Below are 24,989 nucleotides of genomic sequence, written 5' to 3' on the forward strand. Positions count from 1 at the left end.
TTGCGATTGGGTCCTAAATTTTATGTGACAGATAACTTCGAGGGTGGAGTGAGATTCTTGTTCCGAACTAATAGGCTGAGGTAAGGAAGTGGTATGGCGTGTATCAACTGATTGATCTGATGTATGTGTTGGGACTAGCCACCCCGTTATGTGTACCTTAAATTGTTCTATTGTCCTGACTTGATGTCATGAGTAATTGGTAGATATTGAATTCTACTTTGTCATCTTGATTTGGATAGAATTGCCATACCTGTTGTTGGTATCGGTACTTGGGTATATTATTGGCATACCCATCGTTGGTATTCGAGTTATTGATATATGTTAGCATACCCACCATTGGTATTGTGATGTGATACGTTGTTGGCGTACCCCGTTGTAGTACTTGTGATATTGAACTTGATTGATTGACATATGCATTGCACACATTCTCTCATATTCATGACGCATGGCCAATACCCGACGAGGATCCGGTATCGTTGATTGAGCGAAAATGATATTTTGATAAACTCTTTTACTTGAGTGATTGTGAAAAGGCCGATGTCCGAAGATCCATTCCGGAATCGTTGATTATATGAAACTGATATTTGATAAACTCTTTTACTTGAGTGATTGTGAGAAAGCCGATGTCCGAGGTTCAATTCCGGAATCGTTGATCGTGTGAAAATGATATTTGACAGACTCTTTTACTTGAGCGACCGATGTCCGATGATCTATTCTGGCATTGTTGTTGCATGGCCGATTCCGATGATATCCCGGAATCATTGGTAGTGCATGGACTCCGTGGATCCCCCAGGGTGGTTCCAGTGAGACTCCCCCCGTGGGCAAAGATCCGGGGTCCTGTCTGTCTGTTGGGCAAAAATCTGGGATGGGTATCACTTAGACTTCGCGAGTCACGTTGGGTTGTGTTACCGAGACGTCGATATTTCCGTCCGGAGTACATGTGTACACCTCATTTGCATGGCATGGCATTGCATTCATACTATCATTGCGCCGCATTTGCATTATGACTTGATTGAGTTGTTTGACGATTAGATTGATTCGGATACACTCAGACTTGACATATTCAAGTTAGTTGCCTTACTTAGGTAATGAAGGGTGTTTGGGTCTGGATTCATTATTGTACTCGATGAAGTAGCTATAGATCGTCCAGAATCTTATCTGTGTGTTTAGTCTTTATGTACTGTAGGGTAATAGGTGTCCTAGTGAGGAGTTGACCACTAGGTTAAAATGAATGATTAAATGATATGGAAGTGGTGAGTTTGTTATGAGTCTGATTGGTGAGTATTGTCGTGAATTAATGATAAAAATGGTATTGTTGTATATTGCGCGATAGATAGTCGTATGAATTGGTAGAGTTGTTATCATGCTTGTCTGTGAATTCTTTACTGATATGTGTTACTAACCATTGTTGGCCTATGATACTTACTCAGTACGCGTGTTTTTGTTATACCCCGTACATTTATACGTCAAATTATCCGCAAGCAAATCGACTCAAGTTAAAGGCGGAATTATTTTCGGACATGAAATAAGAGCTTTTAATTTTCAACTTTGGTTATCACAAAAATTGTTTATAAATTTTATTTGGTGTAAAAATATTATTGGAGATTAGGAAATAATTAATTATGATTAAATTATTAAGTAGGGATTAGTGATTAATTAATTTAATTAAGGCACTAGTGGGCCCCACCCAAAAACAAAACCGACAACAATGGGCTGCCACGTGGCACCAAGTAGGCTGCCATGTAGCATCAAATGGGCAAGCTTAGTGGCACTAAGGTGTCACAAAATAGAGGACCGTATAACCATTCATGCCTTTTTTCAATTGAAACTTAGGAAAGAACAAAAAAACAAAATTTTGACAACTTCCATGGCTGCTCGACCAGCCATGGATGGAGGAAAAATTATTCTTGTTGCATGTTGTGATCAAGATTCAAGTGAATTGCAAGTTCAAGGAAGTGATGACAACATTGGATATTAAGTTGAAGGAGAAGAAATTGCGAAATTGGAGCAATTAAGAGTAGAAATTCCTCCGAGAAAATTAAGGTAAGATTTTCTTGTTCTATGGTGTAATTGTGTTAATAATATTGTAATGGAATTATTAAAATTTGATTGGACGAAATTGGAAGAAGAAAATTGCATGAAATTGATGTTATAAGAAATTGTGGGTTGAAATGTATTAAGAAAAGTTGTTGGGTTGTTAGAATTGTTATGGGCTGAATTGGGAGAATTTATTATATATATTGTTGTTATTGATATTTCTGTGTTGACAGGAGGACAATTAGAAATTCGGGTTAGGCGAATATATAGGGGAAGTACTGTCCGATTTTCGTTAAGTCTGTAGCTAGAAAACCTTAAACAAGAATGTATAAGCTAAAGGATAAGTTCTATAAAGAAATGGGCTATGGATTTACGAACTAGAAAATATAGTTACTGACGATAACGTTACTCTTATATTAAATAGGCTAAAAGAGCGACAAGGCGAACGGGTTTGCGAATAGTTGCTAACCGGTATGTAAGGCTAACCCTTCTTTCTTTTGGCATGTCTTAGATGTAAGTGATGAATGCTATGAACTTTGGGGTAACTCTATTCATAGGTTCCGAATGTGATTCATGATTCTTGTGTTATTCATTCTATATGTACTCCATATGATTCCATTCTTAGACGAGCAAGGTCTAAATGTTCTTTGTGATGGTTTATTGATATTGTACTCCTATTCTGTTCCGAAGGGAACACCCATAAGGTGCCAGTTGAGTTGTGTATATGGTTTTACTAATGATTTCGAGGAAATTTGTTTTATACTAAAGGAAACATAAAGTTAGACTTTCAAAACCACTCCGAAGGGGGTGCGAGATTTTACTATTTAGATTTTCAAAACCACTCCGAAGGGGGTGCGAGGTTTTACTATTTCATTTCATTTACGACTTATGTTTACATTCCATAGCATCATCTCTTTGTATTAATATTTGTGGATTAAGTTTGTGTTGACATGATTGTGATATTAAGCCGGAAGCGGTTGCCCGAAGGGGCCATCATTATTAAGCCGGAAGCGGCTGCCCGAAGGGGCTACCATTATTAAGCCGGAAGCGGCTGCCCGAAGGGGCCAGCATTACTACGCCGAAAGCGGCTGCCCGAAGGGGCCATCATTATTAAGCCGGAAGCGGCTGCCCGAAGGGGCCATCATTACTAAGCCGGAAGCGGCTGCCCGAAGGGGCCATCATTACTACGCCGGAAGCGGCTGCCCGAAGGGGCCATCATTATTAAGCCGGAAGCGGCTGCCCGAAGGGGCCATCATTACTAAGCCGGAAGCGGCTGCCCGAAGGGGCCATCAGTACTAAGCCGAAAGCGGCTACCCGAAGGGGCCATCATTATTAAGCCGGAAGCGGCTGCCCGAAGGGGCCATCATTACTAAGCCGGAAGCGGCTGCCCGAAGGGGCCATCATTACTATGCCGGAAGCGGCCGTCCGAAGGGACTATGGTGATACTAGCCGGAAGCGGCTGTCCGAAGGGACCTTTTGTTAACATGTCGGAAGTGGCACGTGTGTTAGATTGCATTATTTACTTAAAAAATGTTTGTTGGATTGCATTATTTACTTAAAGATTGTTTTGAGACCTCGTGTATACATTTATGTTTCTTCCAGCGAAGGCTGCAGGTATTGAGTTAGATTGTGATTTCTTCTCTCCTAAATCAAGTTATAGTTATGATTTGTTACCACCTTACATACTCAGTACATTGTCCGTACTGACGTCCTTTTGCCTGGGGACGCTGCGTTCATGCCCGCAGCCCCAGATTGTTTGACAGGTTAAGTATACAGCTAGGATGCTCTGACGTCTGCTGGGATTGGCAAGTTCCACCTCATTCTGGAGCTGTGCTGAGTCATGTATAGATATGTATGATTATGGGTATGTCAGAGCCCTGTCCTGACTCATAGTGTCCAGTTCACTTCTTAGAGACTTCTGCAGACAGTGTCCTGTGGTATGTTTGTCGAGATGTCGACAAAGTGATATCAGTTGAGTCATTTATGGATTTTAAAAGAGTATGTATTTCAGATGATTTAGATTGGTCTAAAGTACTTATTGATTGAAAGTTTTCATAATCGTTATAGAGATAATGATTTCCATTTGAAAAGAATTTTATGTTCTTAAAAGTTTTTGAAATGACGGGTCTTAAGAGAGCGAATGTCTAAGGGTTCGCTCGACTCTGATGAGAGTCGGGTGCCCGTCATGCCCTACCATTGCTAGGGTGTGACAATTTTGTACAAATATTACACTTGCTACACCTTTTTTGGGCGTAGATTGTTTCAGGTATTCGATTGATGTGAAGCGGAAATGTGCGGTGCCTATCTGGAAGGCCTCCTTCCATTTCATTCGGGACGGAGGTTGAGTCTTAGAGTGTAGTGGAAATTTTGAAATCATTAGTCGCTCTTGTACTAGTCTAAACCAGGTCATGGGAATTTGTATTGAGTCTGTAATCATGTATTGTTGGAATCATGTAAACATTTGAGTTAATGAATATATTACGAAGTTCCGCTGTTATTCCTAATTATTTGTCAGCTAAATGAATTGTCTTACTTAATCAACGTGTTATTTGATAGAGGGTTCGCCTACCGAAATGGGAAAGGTAGGTGCCCGCACGTTCCGAATCGGGTCGTGACAAATATATTTCGCTAAACATAAGCATAATTTATCACAAATTGTACTTAATGATTTACCAAAAATAATCTATTTAATACATATTATTCAACAATAAATTAGCGAAGGATCATACGTAGTTCTTTTTTTTTTTTTTTTTTTGGTGATTGATCTTGACTAGATGTGAATGTAAAATAATTTTTAGTTTGGGAGTAAAAAGACATCAAGTCGTACACCATACGTAGAAAATAGACCATGCAAACCATTGTTTTGCTAAGCTCTCCTAAGCCACTATTTGTCCCTTTCTCAACCCCCTTTAAGCTCTCTTTCACTTTATTGGTTTGTTTTATTAGCTAAGTCAACTAAAAGTACTCCTTTTGATCATAAACCCCCTAGTTTATTTTACCTTAAATGAAAATAGATATCACCCTTAATCACGAGTTTGAATTTGAGTTTTGGGAATGAAAAAATCTATGAACTTTTTAGATCACAGTCAAAAATTCATAAATGTAAGACGATTGATTAATGTTTTGTCCAACCGTTATATTTTCATAATTTTTAAAACTAGGGATAAAATCTAACTGATGGTGTAAAAATGAAACATTTGCGAAAATCAACTAGAAATCTCTGATAGGGAGTGTTTCATCCTTTAATGGGTCTTATAAGATGCAACTCTGAATTAAACGGACAAATGAAAATCGAATTTCCAATTATTATACTAAAACAGAAATATAAATTTCTTTAGATTTTTATAGACCCATAAATAGTGGAAAAAGAGGAAAATTATAAGAAAACATCAATATAATGATTTTAGTAAAATTAAAACTCTCCATCTAATTGGCACTTAGTTATAAGATACAACTTTAATTTAGGGCTTAATACATAGGTAACGCCTTAAACTTGTCAAAATATTTCATTTAGACACTCCAACTAGGTCCTATTTCAATTGAACATCCCAACTCTTATAAAGTGTTCCAATTACACACTTGCAATTTAAATTCTGGAATTTTTTTGCGAGTGTTTTCGTTCATCTATTTGGTAGTTAAGGTAACCACATAAGATATGTCATCTCCTTTAATTATATTCATCAACTTCAAGTAGAAAAATGCGGTTTTACGGCTTATTGAGGTGAAGGCGTATAATTAAAGGAGATGAAATATTTTATTTAGTTAACTTAACTATCTGATAGACAGATCAAGACACACAAAAACCTTTTTCAAATTTAAACCAAAAGTGTCTGATTGGAACACCTTGTAGGAGTTGAGGTGTTCAATTATAAGAGGGTTTTGTTCGAGCATCTAAATGGAATATTCTGACAAGTTCAAAGGGCTGACTATGTATTAAACCTTAATCTTAGGAAATTGAAAAAGTTTCTCTCCGTACATTTACTCTTACAACGGCTATTAACAGTACTTTCTAGCGTGTGAGCTAACGCTTCACTGCCATGGAGCTGTCGGAAAGCTCAATTCCGACGCATTACATAGGGGAAAATACTCCTCCTAGTGGGGCGAATCTGAGCACCGAAGAAATTCCAAACAAAACATCCTATGTTGATGCAATCACAGCCCCGACTATAACCCCAATTCTTGTCAACCCTAACAGAAAATTAAGGCGACCCAATCCAATCACAACGGATTACCAGCTGTTCTGTTTCGGGCGAATGATTATTATGGGCAAATGGCGGAGGATTGTAGATACACTCTTGTAGGAAGATTCCTTAAAGTGAGGCCCCAAATAGACAAAATTCGGTCTCAATTTAAAGAAAGGATTAAACTCAAAGGCACGGCTACAATAGGAGTGTTTGATAACTACGATGTGTTCATTCAATTACTGAATCATGACGATTTCAAGACAGTGTAGTTTAGGAGGATGATCGAAATAGAAGAGATGCAAATGTAGTTGCAAAAATGGTCGCCGGATTTTAAGCCGGAAGAAGATTTGCCGATTGCACCTGCGTGGGTTCTTCTACCAGGTTTACCCTTCCATCTCCATAACTGGAATTATTTAAACCAAATAGTGGAATCAATAGGAACACCCCTGTCTTTGGATGCTTCCACAACTGCTAGGACTATACCTAGTATGGCTAAAATAAGGGTAGAAATTGATTTGCTAAAAAACTTGCCGGAAAGTATATACATTGGGCTACACAACATGACAATGCTCCACAAACTGGTTTTACACAGAAATTCGAATATGGAGGTATCCCTAAGTATTGTAGACACTGTAAAAAACTAAGTCACTACTTAATGGAGTGTAGAGTTCTAGAAAAGGAAAACAACAAAAAACATGCTACAACTGTTAGCCAAAATAGCAGTGAAGTGAGAAAACCTGAGAATGTTGTGAATGATGTTCAATAAGAGAAACAAAAGAATGATAAGGTAAAATAGAAAAGGAATGAGATCAATCAAAAGGAGGAAGAGGAAAGGGAAACAGAAAAACACAGTGACAATAATACTAGCAACAACATGGAGGTTTTGACAAAAGGAATAACTGATTACAATAACGGACAAAGTGCAACAAAAAAGGAGGAATGGCAAATAAGCAAGGCCAAGAGAAACAAGAAGAAGAAAATGGCACAGAAAAAGAATATTGTGATATTCAAAGCAGTGGCACCTACTTACAGTATCAAAAAATATAAAAGGACCACTCAGAATATCAACAAGAATGAATGCCCTGAAAGAGATAAAGAGAAGGGTGACAATGAGACAGATAATACTATTGTAGATGTCAGAGATGCTATACAAGAGGATGATAATATGGAACCTGAAGAAGAAGTGCAAAATGAACAAGAAGGACAGAAAGAAAATTGCTCCAGCACAGAGGAAAGAACTGCAGCACAAGATGGTAACAATGATATTCAAGACCAGCAGCACCAAACGGATGACAGTGCTGAAGATGTTGAAGATAATGAAGCCATTAATTTGTACGTTGACCTAAATTGTGAAAGCACCTGTTGCAACAAGTAAATTGTGGAGAAATAGGTTGAGGATACTGGACAACTGGACACTGGAGATACTAATGTACAGACTGAGAAAGAACCAAACAACAAACAACAACAACAAAAGAAGGAGGACATAAACAACGCCAATGATAGCAGTAAAGAGCACCAAGGAAATCAGCAGAAAGAAACCAATAGAAGAAAGGTTGATCATCTAAAAGACAAAGGAGAACAAAAACAAGTTAAAAACCCAGCTGTTCCAAAAAGACCAAAGGGTTAGACAAAAACACTAACCCCCATAAAATCCAATGATTAGTACAATCTTTTGGAATATAAGGGGAGTTAGATCAAAGAAGTCCATTCACAGGCTCAAAAGACTCATCAAAATCGACAAAGTGACTTTTGTTGCTATGTTTAAACCATTTGTGGACAAGATCAAAATCAATGGTTATAGAAGATTCTTGGGATTTCAACACTGCAAGTCTAATTGTAATGGAAAAATCTGGTGCTTCTGGAACTATTTTGATCACTCAGATATTATAGAAGATCATGAGCAACATCTTACTATCAACTTCAAGGAAAATCAAGCTGATCAAGGTCCCTATGTCACTGCCATCTATGCCAAGTGTTCTACTAATGACAGAAAGGAACTATAGGACAACATAGATAATCTGAGTAATGTCATTAATGGACCATGGTGCATAGGAGGGGATTTTAATGTTATTATGGATGACAATGAAAAAATTGGAGGCAAACCACATAGAGCTTATAAAAGTCTTGACTTTATATCCACTATGGAAGCTGCTAATATGGTTGACATAGGTTTCATTGGTCCAAGATTTACATGGTGCAATAATAGAAGGCCAAGTAAAAGAATATGGAAAGATTGGACAGGATCTTTATTAATGATACTTGGGCCCAACATTATTAACATAACATTGTTAAGCATCTTACAAGAATTGGTTCTGATCATAGACCACTATTATTAAACTGTTTCAAGGATCAGAACCATTATATCTCTTACTTCAGATTTCTTAACTTTTGGGTGAAACAAACTGACTTTTTTCAAGTTGTAAAGTAGGTCTGGAGCACTCCGATTGATGGAAATGTAATGTGGAAACTGTAAACTAAACTCAAACTGCTTAGTATGAGGCTGAGTCAGTAGTCAAGAGAATCTATAGTAGATGTTCGTGAACATGTCAAGGAATAGGAGGACAAAATCTTGATCCTAGAGGATCTGGATCTTAACAACAGGAGGCCACAAGATAAAGAAGAATTAAATAAGAGATATGCTGAGTATATTAAATGGATGGGATTACAGAATTCCATCATAAAACAAAAGGTAAAAGTCAACTGGTCCAGGAATGGGGACTGTAATACTAGGTACTTTCAGAGTGTTCTCAGAGGAAAGAGAAGAAGATTACATCTCTACAGGATCAAAAACCATAGAGGAAACTGGATTTAGGAAGATGAGAGAATTGCCAAGGCTGCAGTTAGACATTTTAATAAACTCTTCAACCTCAAGCAAAAAACTAGGAACAAAACCTCAATCCTTAACTGTATTCCCAATATGATTACTGATGAGGAAAATTTGTTTCTTATACAGGTTCCAGAGGAGGAAATAAAAGCAGCTGTCTTTAACATGAGTACAGAAAGCAGTGCAGGCCCAGATGGATGCAATGGTATGTTTTTTCAATAATGTGGGGATATTATCAAAGTTGATTTGATTAATTTCATCACTGATTTTTTCAAAGGGAAGCAGCTTACAAAATTTTACACTCATACACCTAAGGTGGATTCTCCATCCAGTTTTATTGAACTTAGACCTATTAGTCTTAGCAATTGCACCAACAAAATCATTTCAAAGAGACTCAACCCAGTGCTCTCTAATATCATTTCTAATAATCAGAGTGGTTTTGTCTCTAGAAGGTTGATTACTGAAAATGTGATGTTGGCACAAGAAATTATGCAAGATATTTCTAAACCAAACCAGGGTGGCAATGTGGTGCTCAAACTTGATATGGCCAAAGCCTATGATAAGCTATCCTGGAATTTTTAACTGATGTTTTAAAAAAAATTGGCTTTTGTACTGTTTGGGTTGATATGATTTCTAGACTGATTTCAAATGTTTGGTACTCTATCATCATAAATGGTACTAGGCATGGGTTTTTCCATTCTACTTAAGGTTTAAAACAAGGTGACCCATTATCACCTTCTCTTTTCATTATAGCTGCTGAAGTGCTATCAAGATCCCTTAATTATTTAAATGATCATGAGAGTTTCACCCCTTTTTCCATGAATAAAAGAGGCCCTCAAATCAATCACTTAGCCTATGCAGATGTTATAGTCATTTTTACTAGTGGAAAATCAAAATATGTTAAGCTAGTGATGAAACAAATTTCCAAATATGAAAAAGCTTTAGGATAGCTTGTTAATAAAGATAAAAGTTTTTTCTTAATTAGTCCCAAAACTAGGCCTTACAGGATTAACAGACTCAGAAATTGCACTGATTTTTTGGATAAACCTTTTCCCTTCACTTATTTAGGATGTCCTATTTATGCTGGAAGGAAAAAGATTGCTTTCTTTGATTCTATGGTTACTAAAGTGGTGAAAAGAATGAATGGATGGCAGGACAACATGTTGAGTTTGGTGGCAAAGCTGTACTTATCAAGAGTGTTTTACAGTCATTGCCAACCTATACTCTATCTGCCCTAAATCCCCCAAAAAACACCATGAAGTTGATTGAGAAACACATTGCTAGATTTTTCTGGGGTTCATCTCTAGATAAGAAAAGATATCACTGGAGTGCTTGGCCTAGCCTATGTTTTCCTAAAGATGAAGGGGGTATTGGTATCAGATCTCTGAATGATATAGCCAATACCCTCTCCATTAAAAGGTGGTCATCAGTCCCTCTGGGCAGAGTTTATGACTACTAAATACTGTTCTAGAGTTCATATTACTCAGAAAAAGTGGATTCCTGGTAATTCATAGAATTGGAAAAATCTTGTCTGGGCAAGAACACAGGCCGAACACAACATCCACTGGCACATCAATGATGGAAACTCAATTTTTTGGCTAGATTCTTGGACTGGATTTGGGCTTCTTATTGATGGACCCCATATGGTTCTCAATGGCAATGGTAATAAGATTTCTGTTAGAAATTTCATTACTAATGGTGTTTGGGACATCAACATGCTCAACAATGTACTGTCAGATCATATCATTCAACATATTATGAACATTGAGATAGGTTCCATGGAAATCAAAGATGTTCCAATCTGGAGAATCACTGAAGATGGTAAGTTCTCTAACAAATCTGCTTGGAATAGTATCAGAAACCCCAACACTAGAGATGATTGTTTGGGTAAGCTATGGCATAAAGCTATCCCTTTTAAATTCTTTTTTTTTTTTTTTAAATTGGAGACTATGCCACGGTAAACTCCCTTTTAATGAAATTGTTTCTAGATTTGGTATACAGAGCAATGCTCTTCGCTTCTGTTGCACTACTCCAGTTATTGACTCAAGGCAACACACTTTTTCAATGGGTGAGGCTGCTACTCATATCTGGAAATATTTTGGAGGTCCTGTAGGCATCATACACCAACAAGGTCCTGTTAAAAGGATCATTAAAAGTTGGTGGGATATGAGGACCAAAAACTCTGTTCATAAGCTTATGTTACAGGTTGCTCCTGTGATAATTTGTTGGTAAATTTGGAACTAATGGACAACTTGCAAATATGGAGGACAAAAGAAAATGTATACCAAAATAATGGAGTACAACACCATTTGGAACATCCAAGCTACTCTTCAAGCAGAATTTCCAAGATGCAACTTCACAGGGAATTGGATTGATATTTGTGAGATGGTAGAAAGATTGAAACCAGTGGTTAAAATCATTCAAGTCAACTGGATCAAACCTATAGATGGAACTGTAAAAATTAACATTGATGGAAGCTACATCAACAACACCAGAAGGGAAGGTATAGGAGCAGTAATCAGGGACAACAATAGAGATGTGATAATGGCAATGTCAAGGTCAATAAACAGCAACAACAACAATGAAACTGAAGCAATGGCAGCAAAACAAGGAATATCATGGTGTATAGACAGAGGATTCAATAACTTTCAGGTGGAGTTGGATTTTCAAGTCATAACCAATATGATTAACCAGAGGAACACAAACAACTTGAGATTGAAGAGAACCATCACTGAAATCATCAACTTGACTGAAGAGCACAATTTGAGTATACTACACTGCCTAAGAGAAGCTAACCAAGTTGCAGTTTTTTTTGCTAACTTGGCATCATCTAGTGGGATGGAAACCTTATATAATACTTCTCAACTTCCTACAAAGGTTAAAGGTTTAATCCAACTAGACAAATGGCAACTCCCTACTACGAGGAGAAGATATGAAAAAAGTCATTTCTTTGTAAGTTAGTTATCTCTTACTTATTATAGATGAAAGGGAATTGTATAGGCTTCATCCATTTCCTTTCCTTTTGACTAAATGTAATCCATAGAGCTAGAGGCTTTGGTACATGTCCCCCTCTTTCTATGTAAATTTTTGTGCATAGGGGTCAAGCCTAACCCCCCACATCAAGGCCTCACAAACCTTGATGATGGCTTAATAAATAAAAAAAAATCTTAGGAAATTGCAACAACCACTCACCATAATTTTGTTTTACCATTTGGGTCTAAAAATTAGAAATAATTTGCTCTTTATGTAAATACTTAATGCTTAATAGATATTTCAGTATTCTACTTTAATTTAGCGTATAAATGTATTTATGTGTATAATCCTTCAATTAAACGTGTTTTGAGACTTTGCTGGTTCAGACTTTGGCTAATAGCTTTGTGATATTGGATATTTCGGAAGCTGGCAAGGTTGTGACTTGTGTTGAGGCGAGATCATCCCTTTTGGAGCAGATTAAGTCACAATGGTTTGATGATGCGAAGTTGTGTAAAATTCGGGATGAGGTGTTGAGTGGCGAGGCCAAGGAGGCCATGCTTGATAGTGAGGGTGTCTTGGGAATTAAGGGCCACATCGCGTGGGTGGTTTGACTCGTTTGATATTGGAGGAGGCTCATAATTATAGATATTCTAATCATCCAGGCACAACAAAGATGTATTGTGATTTGAGGCAGCATTATTGGTGGAGTAGGATAAAGAGGGAAATCACAAATTTTGTTTCTTAGTGTTTAAATTGCCAGCAAGCTTTTTATTTTTTATTTTTTCGCCGTAGGTGGCGTCTCTCTTGTATTGATAAAGACATAGAGTATAGCAAAGAGGCAAGGGGAGCTTAGCTACCACCCTTCCTGGGGTTAAACAGGGTTACAAAAAATTCCCCATTACCCGAAAAGTTGCAACAAAAGAATCATATGTCCCTTCCTATAAGAACAGAGAGAAAAGAGATGAAGGAGACATATGTAGCAAAAGAATAAGCACTATACAGAAGAAATCCTTAGCGGCTTCTAAATTATATCTTAACATGCTTGCGCCTGAACGTTGGCAATTGGATTAAATCAAGTCTGAAGGGGCCCAGAGCCTCTTTTGGGAGGTTATTACAGTTGTAGACGATCATATCTTGTCCCCTTGTGCTCACTTTAGCCATGGCATCCGCTACTTGATTCCCTTCCCTAAAACAATATATTACAATTGCCAGCAAGCTAAGTATGAGCATTAGAAACCAAGTGGTGTGCTTCAGAGGATGCCCATTCCCGAGTGGAAATGGGAGAGGATCGGTATGGATTTCGTGGTTAGTATTCCGAAGACCTTGGGAAAGTTCCATTCAATTTGGGTTATTGTGGATAGATTGACCAAGTCTGCACACTTCATTCCGATTCAAATGACAATGTAGAGAAGTTGGCGCGAATTTACATTAGAGAGATCACCTGATTGCATGGAGTTCCCATTTCTATCATCTCAGATAGAGGCACTTAGTTCACTTCCCACTTCTGCAAGACTTTACAGAAGGAGTTCGATACTCAGTTCGATCTTAGCACCGCGTTTCATCCATAGATCGATGGCCAGTCCGAGAGGACTATTCAGATGCTCAAGGACATATTGAGAGCTTGTGTGATCGACTTTGGTGGTCATTGGACCAATTCTTACCATTGGTAGAGTTTGCGTACAACAACAGTTATAACTCGAGTATCAACATGGCACCGTTTGAGGCTTTGTATGGTAGGAGATGTCGTTATCCGATTGGGTGGTTAGATGTTTTCGAGGTGAGACCTTGGGGTAAAAATTTGTTGAGAGAGTCCTTGGACAAAGTGAAGTTGATTTAGAAAAAGCTTCTGGCAGCTCAGAGTAGGCGAAATAAGTATGTGGATCGGAAGGTTCATGATCTAGAGTTTATGGTTGGCGAGCAGATTCTGTTGAAGGTTTCACCCATAAAGGGTGTGATGCGATTTGGGAAGAAGGGAAAGTTGAGCCCGAGGTTTATTGGTCCCTTCGAGATTCTCTGTCGTGTTGGAGAGGTGGCTGAGTTATTTTTGCCACCGGGCTTTTCAGGTGTTCATCCAGTATTCCATGTTTCCATATTGAAGAAGTACCATTCAAATAGTTCTTATATCATTATGTGGGATTCGGTATTGTTCGATCAGAATACGTCCTTCGAGGAAGAGCCGATAGCGATTTTGGATAGGCAAGTGAGAAAGTTGAGGTGTAAGGAGATTTCTTCAGTCAAGTTGCCATGGAAGCACCGTCAAGTAAGAGGCTACTTAGGAGATCGAGGTAGACATGCCTGAGAGATACCCCCAGATTTTCACCGACTCAGGTACCTTCTTTTCATTTCTTCCTCCTACGTTTGAGGACGAACAGTTATTTAATTGGTATCTGATGTAACGATCCGTTTAGTCAATACATATATTTTGACACTTACCCTAGCCCTGTTAGAGTGCTTTTTGCCCGCGGGGATGGGCGACACGGTCCCCGCGGTCATCGGACGAATTTTGATAGGATGTGAGGAAGTTAGAACCTTAAAGTGAAAAGTGTTTGACCAATAGTTGACTTCTAGGTAAATGGATCTTTTTGGGAATTCTGTCGATTATGACTTAGTGGGATATTTGGTTCGGTTTGCGAGACATTTAGGAGCGTTTTGTACCCTTGGATACAAACTTAGTTCTGGCCGCTTGGGGGTTGACCGAGTCAAAGTGACCTGTGTTGGGAATTCTAAGACTATAGTTGAGTTCGTAGCGTGTTTTTACATGTGTCTTGATGTTCAGTTTGTATTTGGGAGGTCTTGGGTGGATGTCGGGATTTTGGGTGAGATTTGGTGAAAATTCACCAAATTTTCTGGTTTTCTGGTGTCCCGCTTCTGCGGGAGTGTCTCCTCCTCTGCGGACGTTTATCCGCCGAGGTGGGATCGCGTAAGTGGGTCCTGCATCACATAAGAGGGGACCGCTGAACATAGTTCCCTTATATTTTCCAATTCGAACCATTCTCCACCCATTCACCAAATTGAACTTTAAAGAGTTCTAGAGGGTAGAATCTATGATGAATTAAAAGGGTTAGTTTAAAAGTAAGCTGTAAACTCTAAGGGGTCGTTTGGTTTAAGGACTCATTAGTCCCGGGATTATAATCCCGGGACTAATTTATCCCATCAATTGGGATTATTTTATACCATCTAAAAGATGGTATAAAATAATCCCAGTATAAGTGGGTTAAGAAGGTATAAGCTGGGTTATTCCAGCACTAATTTTTATACCATGTTTGGTACAAGGCATAAATTTATCCCAGCACTAATTTATACCTTATACCAAACATGGTATAAAAATTAGTGCTGGGATAACCCAACTTATACCTTAAACCAAACGACCCCTAAGTTTATCATCTTGAAATTTTATGCTATAAAATTGGGTTCTTGTTCGTAAATCTTGTCTAACCTACTCATGAATTCTTGGATTAAGTAGTTACTAAGTTGAATCATTCTAATTTCATGGTTTATGGTTATGGAAGTTAGGGTTTCTTCCTAAATTGGGGATTTTTGACTAAAGAGTGCAATTGGTGATTATTTGAGCTTAATTAGTAATTGGGGGATAGTATTGAATTCCCTAAGTGTTGATTTACCCTTTTTTACTCGAAATTCCTATTTTGCCCTTGCGGACTCCATTTTTCTCTTTAAAATGGTTACTTCCGATTCGAATTGTATTGTAGCAATATGTGTATCGTTAGTCTTTTTTTTAATATTGAATGCATTGTTGAATAGACTTCGAACGTTCGGAAGCTCTCCGGAAGGGCAAGGCTCGTGTTGGATCGTTCGTGGCAACCGCTCGGCATCGAGGTAGGTTACGGTTTACCTTTCAGTTAGACTCTAATTAGTGAAGAATATGTAGGAGCTAGATATTGACGGGGAAAACATGCTAGTCCTTCGGGTATGGAGTTGGTTTGGAATTCTATTAAGTTGGTTTTGTTGTTTGTGGTCTTGCCGCCTTGTTGTTGCCGCCTTGTTTATTTTAATAAACAAGGAAATTTACAAAAAAGATATGTTTTTTTTTCACTTAGATTTTAATAAACAAGGTAGTGATTCTAGCATATTTTTCTTAGTTACATTTTATTTTGTATGAAAAAATATATTAAAAATTTTGCTTACACATACACATTTCATACATTTGTCATACAGCTTTCATACACAAAAATTTGAGGTAATTTTTTTAGCCTTTGTGCAAAAAACAAATTAATTTTTTTAATTTTTTTTTTTTAAAAAAAATAAAATTGTTTTCTGAAAATAAAATTAAAAAAAAACGAAAAATATATGAAAATCCGTCATGTTTTGAAAAATATCATTATGTTTTGTAAATAAGAAAAACTATCGTGACGTTTCGTAAACATTTCTCCTTAACATGTGTTTCGTGTAGTTTTCCCCCTTTTTCATCTTTCTTTCATTTTGTTCTGTAAATATCTTTGTTTATTTTTAATAAAATCCAACAGCATCAGGCTGATTGGTTTTGATAAAAAAAAAAGTGTAGGTTTCCCCCTTTTATTAATATAATGTGTTTCTTATGGACTTAAAAAAGATTCGATATTTTAGTTATGAATAGAATTCTATAATTTATAGTTTTGGTGATTGAAATAATTAAAACATGATCGTATACTGTAGTATAAAATTATAATCTGACTTCCTAGATAGTAAAAGTGTCCTATAACATGAGATAGAAGAAATATCAAGTTTCTTATTTTATATGATGAAGTTTTGCAATCAAAACTGGAAGATATTTCAGAATTACCTACAAAGTACAAGAAAATTACATTCAGCTATCGATTGGAAAAAAAAAAAAATGAAATCTTAATACCTGTTTTAATCTACATTGGATCATAAAATATTCTTATTTTTCTCTCTATAAATTATGACAAGTATCACTATTTTATAAAATGTCTAGCTTCACTTAAGCCTGTCAAGTGGGCCAGGCCGGGCCGGGCCGGGCCATAGTTAGTGGGCCGGGTTGGAGGAGGGTAAGGGGTGACGGGTCCAGCCCCCTACCCTGGTAGAGGTACATAGTGGGCTAAGTGGACCGGGCCGGGTTTTAGTTAGTGGGTCGGGCCGAATTTTTATTATTTAAAAAAAAATTCTAATACTAAAATTTATTAAGTTTGATACTTTAAAATCTAGTTGTTGTCAACTTTATTTTAACTATCAAGTTCCTTAAATTATACTTTGGCCCTATTTTCAATCTATAAATACCATTCATTCTTCTCCATATTGTCTCACAATTCCCTACTATCCTCTTTCCCTAAATTTCCTAGTCATCTAAATCTCTCTCTCTCTCTTCCAACTTCTAAGTTCAAATTTCAAAATTTAAATTTAATGAATAATGATAATCCTCCACCTCCTCCTCCAGTCTGAAGATCAATTTAAGTCCGGTGTGGTTGCATTTTGAGCGAGTAGACGAGGAACATGTTAAATGTCAACATTGTGCTCAAATATATCTCCATAAGTCCGAACCGATTTTTGGGGGTACCGGTCCGTTACTTAGGCACTTGGACAAAAGGCACAAAATTGAACTTTGAAGTTTATCTCTTTTTTAAATTTCTCCATCGATGCTAGCGTTTTGAACTTTTCATTTGTAATAAGTTAACCGTTCAAATTTGTATGTTTTGAATTATAATGTTATCAATTTAAGTTTGAAGTTTTATTTTAAATTACTTATGTAGTCTTGTATTACATTCTCAACTTTTTATAATTTTTAAAACTTAAATAGTCGTTGGGAGTCTTCATTCCAACAACATATTCAAGATATACACAAATATACCATTAACATATACAAGATATACACAAATATACCACTTAAGTAGTTTTTTTTTAAAAAAAAATTAATTCGAAGTGGGCCGGGTCGGGCCCCCGGTGGGCTAGAACCCGGGCTGTTGGTGGGCCGGGCTACCGGGCTACCGGGCTAAATGGCACGTCCGGCCCAGCCCCCTAATTTTTTCCACTAGCCCAGCCCACCACCCTCTTACTGGGTTGGGGGCCGGGCCGGTTATGGGCCGGGTTAGGTGGGCCGGTCCCGGGCCGACCCAGCCCAATTGACAGGCTTAGCTTCACTTCTAGAACGCTCATCTTTTGCTGTTAAATTAGTCTTTGTTACGGAGGACACACACCAAAAAAAAAAAAAAAAAAAAAAAAGGACAATGTAATCACCTTATATGAACCACATCTAGTTCTTAATTAGTATTGGATTCGTACTTAATCCCCTAGAGTATGAACCGAACCTAATGCAATAAATCCAAAACAGCTTAGTATATATTTAAGAAAAATATAGAAAAAAGAATAAAAATAATATAGTCAAACGTCTCTATAACATCATCGCTTGTTCCGATATTGTTTGGTTGCTGTAGCGAAATATTGTTATGAAGAACATATAATATAACATAACATGAAAGATTGGTTCTACATAAAACATGATTGTTATAATGAAGAGATGTTATATAAAGATGTTGTTATAAAGAGATTTGACTGTACCATATTTTTAATGTGAAGTATAATAAAATATTCTGGAGTGCAGAAACGATCTTGCTTGATCTTCCATTTAAATTTTATTGACATCCCATTTTGTGCATTAACTCGTTTTTACCTTTCTTAATTAAGGGAAGTAAAAGTGCGGGTGTCCTTTGTTTTTTTCCTTCAGAAAAGTCGTGACACGAATGACTTTATGCTACTCGCCAATATTTTATTATACTTCACATTTTAGGATATGTTTCGTCTTTTATTTTTCAAAAGAAAAGAAAAGAAAATTTATAAAAAATATACTCTCTCTGTTTCAATTTGTTTGAATCTATTTCTTTTTTAGTCCGTGTCAAAATGAATGACCTCTTTCCTAATTTGGAAACAAATTCAATTTATGAATGATTTACAGCCACACAAATTTTCAAGGCTTATTTTGAATCACAAGTTTCAAAAGTCTTTCCTTTTTCTTAAATGTCGTGCCCAGTCAAATGGGTTCACATAAATTGAAATGGAGGGAGTATGTTTTTTTTTTTTTTTTTCATTTAGATTTTAAAAAATTAGCTAGTGATTTTAGTATCTTTCTCTTAGTTACATTTTATTTAGGATTAACTATTTAACTTTTCTATTTTTTTATTAATCTAAAGTTAGTTAGTTACATAATTTTGCCATTGTATTTTATTATAACTTTAAAAAGAAAAACAAGACAAAAGGGACCAAATAGTCAAAAGAGAACAGCCCAAAGTATGAACCGAACCTAATGCGATAAATTAAAAACAGCTTAGTATGTATTTAACAAATTATAGAAACAAGTAGAAAAATAATATAGTCAAATCTCTCTGTAACATCGTTTGTTCCGATACTGTTTGATTGTTGTAGCGAAATGATGTTATAAAAAACATACTATAATATATCGTAACATGAAAAATCGATTTTATAAAATACAAGATTGCTATAGTAAAATGATGTTATATAAAGATGTTGTTATAAAGCCGTCTGATTTTGACGTCTTCCATTTCAAATCTATTGACATTCCATTTGTGCATCAATTCGTTTTACCTTTCTTAATGAAGGGATGTAAAAATGAGGGTGTCTTTTTTTTTTTTTTTTTTTTTTTTTTTTTTTAACTTTCAGAAAAGCCATGTTACAATTTAAACGACTTTAAGCGATTCGCCAACTTTTTTTTTTTAAAAAATTTTTTTTATAACTTGTTGAAGGTACGGGAAATCATTTATGTTTAAATATTGTATCCACAAAACAGAGAGTTTTACATGTATAATTGTTATAGCCCGTTTAATTATGTTTTAGAGATCATTTTCTACTTCGGCCTCGATTTTGTTGACTTCTGAGAGATCACCTTGGCAATTTGGTTATGGCTTATGCAATGAATCTCAACATTCAATCCAACAATTATGCTGAAGTAATTGCATTAAAGACTGGAATTGATTGGTGCATCAATAATGTTATTAGAAAGCTTGTGATAGAAACTGATTCTATGATGCTTGTTAAATGGATTCCGGACAGTGCTTCAACTCCTTGGTCCCTCCAGGACATCATTTTGCAAATCCAAAATCAACTGGAATTTTTTAAAGACAAGAGCATTGGTCACTGCTTTAGGGACCTCATGGCTCAACAACTTTCAGATGCTGCCCAAAGATGCAAAAGGAGAGATCAACTACCGTCCTTCAGAAAGAAATTTCACAAAAACTTCTTCTCTCTTGACAGACAGATCCTCAGGATGTATAGTTTTGATGTTCCTTAATTTTGTGTTTCTGTGCATAAGAGTTTTCCCTGTTAAGGAAACTCTGTGTTTTAGCGCTATGCTAATTTTTGGAAGCTTAAATTGATACCTACATCCTGTACAGATTGGAAGAATTGGTCTCCCCGATCTTCCCTTTATGTACATCCTGTTTCTTAATAATATATCCTTCATGCCCTAAGGAATGGGGATGGAAAATTGATATAAAAAAAAAAAAAAAACTCATTTTAGCGTTTAAATATTCCTTTTAGGTCTACATTAAATGTTTTAATTTTTATTTCATTATTAGTAAGTTTTACTTTTAAAAATTGAAATCTACAAAAATAGAGTCACATTTTAAGATAAGTTTCGTCTTTTATTTTTCAATGAAAAGGAAATTTACAAAACAGATATGTTTTTTTTTCACTTAGATTTTAATAAACAAGGTAGTGATTCTACCATATTTTTCTTAGTTACATTTTATTTTGAATTAGCTATTTTCGAGTCCTGAGTATGAAAAATCTTTGGTAGGGAGCGTTTCTCCTAGTGGGACCTATGCAGCGCGAATCTAAATTTAGTCGAACTCCAAAACAAATACTGTACACCGGGTGAAAACCCAAAAAAAAAAAAAAAAGAAAAAAAACCAAAAGGGACCAAATAGGCAAAAGAGAAACAGCTAAAAATGACTAACCTAACTATTGATCTGCACGCAGCTGCAAGCTAAGAAAGAGAAGGTCCTCCTTCTCTCTAAACTTTCCTACCGTTAACATTACCGTTAAAGTCTTCTTTCCCGCATCTGGTGCTCACGCGCCTCCTCCTTGGGCCCGCCGGCCACCTCTTTTCCGGCGCGTCCTATGGAAAAAAACACCCCAGCGGAGGGGTCGAAAACCCCACTAGATTTTGCTACAGCAGTAACCAAAACCCCAAATCTAATCACCAAAAATGACAAGTTCGGATGTCCTAATGTCGAATCCAAAATCATGAAACACAACGGAGGTCCGGCGGTTGTCTTCAATGCGTCGGAATACTATGGTATCATGACAGATCCGTGTAAATTCACTATTGTCGGAAAATTCATAAAGACAAGACCTCAAATTGATAGAATCCGATCGAAATTCGCAGAAAAATCAAGGTCAAAGGTACTTACTCGATTGGAGTTTTCGATTATCGTACAGTCTTTGTTGATTTTTCTCTTGAAGAAGATAGCAAAAATTTCTGGTATAGGAGATCGATGGAAGTTGATGGGCAGCAAACGTGGCTCCAAAAATGGACGCCTGATTTTAAGCCGGTGGAGGATTCCCCTGTTGTACCAGTCTGGGTCCTCCTTCCCGAGCTGCCTTATCACCTTCATGCTTGGTATTATCTTCGACAAATAGTTGCACCCATTGGAACTCCTCTCTCAATGGATAATGCCACGGAAGGAAGAACTCGACCTAGCGTTGCCAAAGTCAGGGTCGAGGTCGATCTCACTAAAACCAAAATCCAATCTATTTGGATTGGATCGCAAGATGAGGACCACACTCTCAAAGGGTTCAATCAAAGATTGGAGTATGAAGGTGTCCCTAAATACTGTCGACACTGCAAATTACTTGGGCATTCGATACTTCAATGTAGAAAAGTTAAGAAGAAAATGGGGAATGAGGAAAACAAGGACAGTAACAATAGTACCACTCCTCAAACCAAAGAACAGGAACATCGTCAAGAAGAAGACATTGGTACGACTAAGATTGATTGTGGTGAAAATGAGATCGATGATGCTGATAATAATGTCCATACTCAACGCAAGGAAATAACTGCTGCAACTGCTAATAACAACAGAGATGGGGCAGTGGAGGCTGATGAAACCCAAAACGCAACCATGGACAGAACAAAAAATAAAAATATCAGAAGAAAGAAGAAAAAGGACAAGAAAAAGATGCCCAAGAAGAAAGCCAAAGTTCAATTCAAACCGAGTATGTCTCAAGAAGGGGCTAAGAAGTCCAGGAAATTTAACCCGAAACCTGTCAATTATGATCTTATTACCCCTATCCTTACAGGAATAAAGCAGATTTTACAGGAAAGGCCAAGCAAAGAAGAAGAGAAGAATAAAGCAGGAATAGATGTTGCCGGTGGTATCAATATCAACTTGGATGAGAGTGATTCCAATTCTATTGCCCAAAGAGATCAAGAATCAAATAAAGTTATTGATATGAACAAAGATAAAGAGGATCTGAACAGAGAACTGATAAATCCCATGGCAAGAAGAGGTGAATCTATAGCACCTAAAGAGCCAGTTAGTGCAAACACGGATGACAGAAACAAGGAACCCATACATCTCACAGTATACTTAAATTGGATCCCTCCTATATCTCATATAGCGGATGAACACACAAAGAATAATGAAGCTACTTCCCCTGAGAAAGAAGATACCCAAGAATCCAAAAATTCGGACACTGGCCAAATGGAGGTGCAAAGCAAGCAGGAGCAGACAAGAGAAAATAAACAAATCAGCATTCAGGAAGATAAAGGGAATAGCAAAGCTCAATCATCAAACAACAAAGGTAAAAACAAGCAGAAGAACAAAAATAAGAAAGGTAAATCCAACAACTCCCCTGAACATGACGGGAAGGGGAACAAAAATGGCAATAAAAAACTGGTTTTCCATGATTAGTGCAATCATATGGAATATCAGAGGGGTAAGATCCAAAAAAGCTATTCATAGGCTTAAAAGATTAGCGAATATCAACAAATCTGACTTTGTGGCAATTTCCGAACCTTTTATAAATAGCAATAAGATTGAAGGCTATAAAAGATTTCTGGGTTACGTACCATCACTGTCTTTCTAATAATAATGATCAAATTTGGTGTTTTTGGAAAAATCATATTCAAGCTACTGTTTTGGAGAGTAATAATCAACATATCACCTTTGAGATCACTGATAATTGTAGAAATGAGGTCTTATATGTCTCTATTGTTTATGCTAAATGTTGCTCGAACGATAGAAGAGAACTGTGGGATAGTCTTATTGATCTTGCCAGTAGTATTAATGGTCCTTGGTGTGTTGGTGGTGACTTTAATGTTATCATGAACAGTGAGGAAAAAATAGGAGGTAGACCCCACAGGGCATCCAAGAGCCTCGACTTCATCAGCTCAATGGAAGCCTGTGGGTTAACAGATTTGGGTTTTGTAGGCCCTAAATTTACTTGGTGCAATAATAGAGGGCCGGGCAGAAGGATATGGAAGAGATTGGATAGAATATGTGTCAATGACCAATGGCTTCAACACTATCAACACAACTATATTAGAAATCTGTCAAGAACTGGGTCGGATCACAGGCCATTGCTCTTAAAGTGCCATAATGAGCAACAAGATATCATGAGGTATTTCAAGTTTCTAAATCTTTGGACTACACAACCTGATTTTCTTTCTATTGTGCAGGATACTTGGAACTTACATGTGCAGGGGAATGCAATGTGGAGGCTCAAAAGTAAACTCCAAGCAGTAGGGAAAAAACTCAGCCAGTGGTCTAAAGAAAGCATAGGAGACATTAATGAATAATTTAATTCCTGGGAGGCTAAAGTCCAGGTACTCGAGGAAATGGACCTGCAGAACAATAATGAGCATAGTAGACAGGAACTCAACAAAGCCAATGCAGAATATGTCAAGTGGCTAGGCATCCAAGACAATTTGCTTAGGCAAAAATCTCAAATAAAATGGTTTCAAGAAGGGGATTACAATAGCAGATACTTTCACAGTGTTATGAGGGATAAAAGGAGAAGACTGCACATATCTAGGATCAAGAATCACAGAGGAAACTGGATCCAAGGAGAGGATAAAATAGGGAAAGCTGCTGTTCACCACTTTGAGAAACTTTTCAATCTAAAAATTCCCACTACAGATAGCACAGTCTTGAACCATATCCCTTACCTTATTACTGAGGAAAACAATAACATGTTGACTAAAATCCCGGAGGAAGATGAGATCAAGGATGCCATTTTCAATCTTAGTTCTGAGAGCACTGCAGGGCCCGATGGTTTCAATGGCACTTTTTTCCAGAGGTGTTGGGATATCATTAAAAGTGAAGTTATAGACTTCGTTCAAGAATATTTCAACGGAAGGAACCTCACCAAATTCTACAATCACACCTGCCTCGTTCTTATTCCTAAAACCATTTCCCCGACTAGCTTCTCTCAAATGAGACCCATTAGCCTCATAAACTTTACCACAAAAATCATTTCCAAGATCCTATCCAGCAGACTTAATACTCTTCTACCATTGATTATTTCAGAGAATCAGAGTGGATTTGTCCAGGGGAGACTGATTACTGAAAATGTGATGTTAGCTCAGGAAATCATTCAGGGTATCAGAAAGGATAACAGAGGTGGGAACATAGTCATCAAATTGGATATGGCAAAAGCCTATGATAGGCTATCATGGGATTTTCTGATTTCGGTCCTGAGGAAGTTTGGATTCTCGGAAATTTGGATTGATCTAATATGGGGTCTTATCTCGGAAGTTTGGTACTCCATTGTCATTAATGGCGTAAGAAGAGGGTTTTTCACCTCTTCTCAAGGTTTGAAACAAGGGGATCCTCTATCCCCTTCTCTTTTCATTATTGCAGCTGAAGTTCTAACTAGATCTTTAAATAGCCTCAACAATGAGCCTGATTTTATTCCTTTCCATATGGATAAAAGAGGCCCACAAATTAACCATCTTGCCTATGCTGACGATATTATTATTTTTTGCAGTGGCAAGCAAAGCTCTA

The 24,989-nt window shown here is 37.1% G+C and overlaps 2 protein-coding genes across 2 annotated transcripts; both read left to right on the forward strand.

Moving 5' to 3' along the window:
• The first annotated feature begins 7,095 nt into the window (after window positions 1-7,095).
• LOC132639791 (uncharacterized) lies at window positions 7,096-7,848 on the forward strand. The gene is made up of 2 exons (XM_060356210.1): window positions 7,096-7,527; window positions 7,612-7,848. Exons 1-2 carry the CDS (start codon window positions 7,096-7,098, stop codon window positions 7,846-7,848), a joined length of 669 nt encoding a protein of 222 aa, XP_060212193.1.
• A 13,628-nt stretch (window positions 7,849-21,476) lies between these two features.
• On the forward strand, window positions 21,477-23,782 carry LOC132639792 (uncharacterized). The gene is made up of 3 exons (XM_060356211.1): window positions 21,477-22,097; window positions 22,293-22,818; window positions 23,115-23,782. The coding sequence occupies exons 1-3, from the start codon at window positions 21,477-21,479 to the stop codon at window positions 23,780-23,782; spliced, it is 1,815 nt and encodes a 604-aa protein (XP_060212194.1).
• Window positions 23,783-24,989: the final 1,207 nt, after the last annotated feature.

The sequence above is a fragment of the Lycium barbarum genome, chromosome 5 (assembly GCF_019175385.1).
Source record: "Lycium barbarum isolate Lr01 chromosome 5, ASM1917538v2, whole genome shotgun sequence".
NCBI lineage: Eukaryota > Viridiplantae > Streptophyta > Magnoliopsida > Solanales > Solanaceae > Lycium > Lycium barbarum.

Bases quoted from the DNA above. Each gene is read 5' to 3' on its own strand.
- LOC132639791 (XM_060356210.1), top strand. From the start codon at position 7,096: ATGGAGGTTTTGACAAAAGGAATAACTGATTACAATAACGGACAAAGT. The intron at 7,528-7,611 runs GTTGAAGATAAT...GTGGAGAAATAG, and splicing joins CGGATGACAGTGCTGAAGAT to GTTGAGGATACTGGACAACT.
- LOC132639792 (XM_060356211.1), top strand. From the start codon at position 21,477: ATGGAAGTTGATGGGCAGCAAACGTGGCTCCAAAAATGGACGCCTGAT. The intron at 22,098-22,292 runs GCAACCATGGAC...GGAATAAAGCAG, and splicing joins AGGCTGATGAAACCCAAAAC to ATTTTACAGGAAAGGCCAAG. The intron at 22,819-23,114 runs GTAAATCCAACA...ATCATATTCAAG, and splicing joins GAAGAACAAAAATAAGAAAG to CTACTGTTTTGGAGAGTAAT.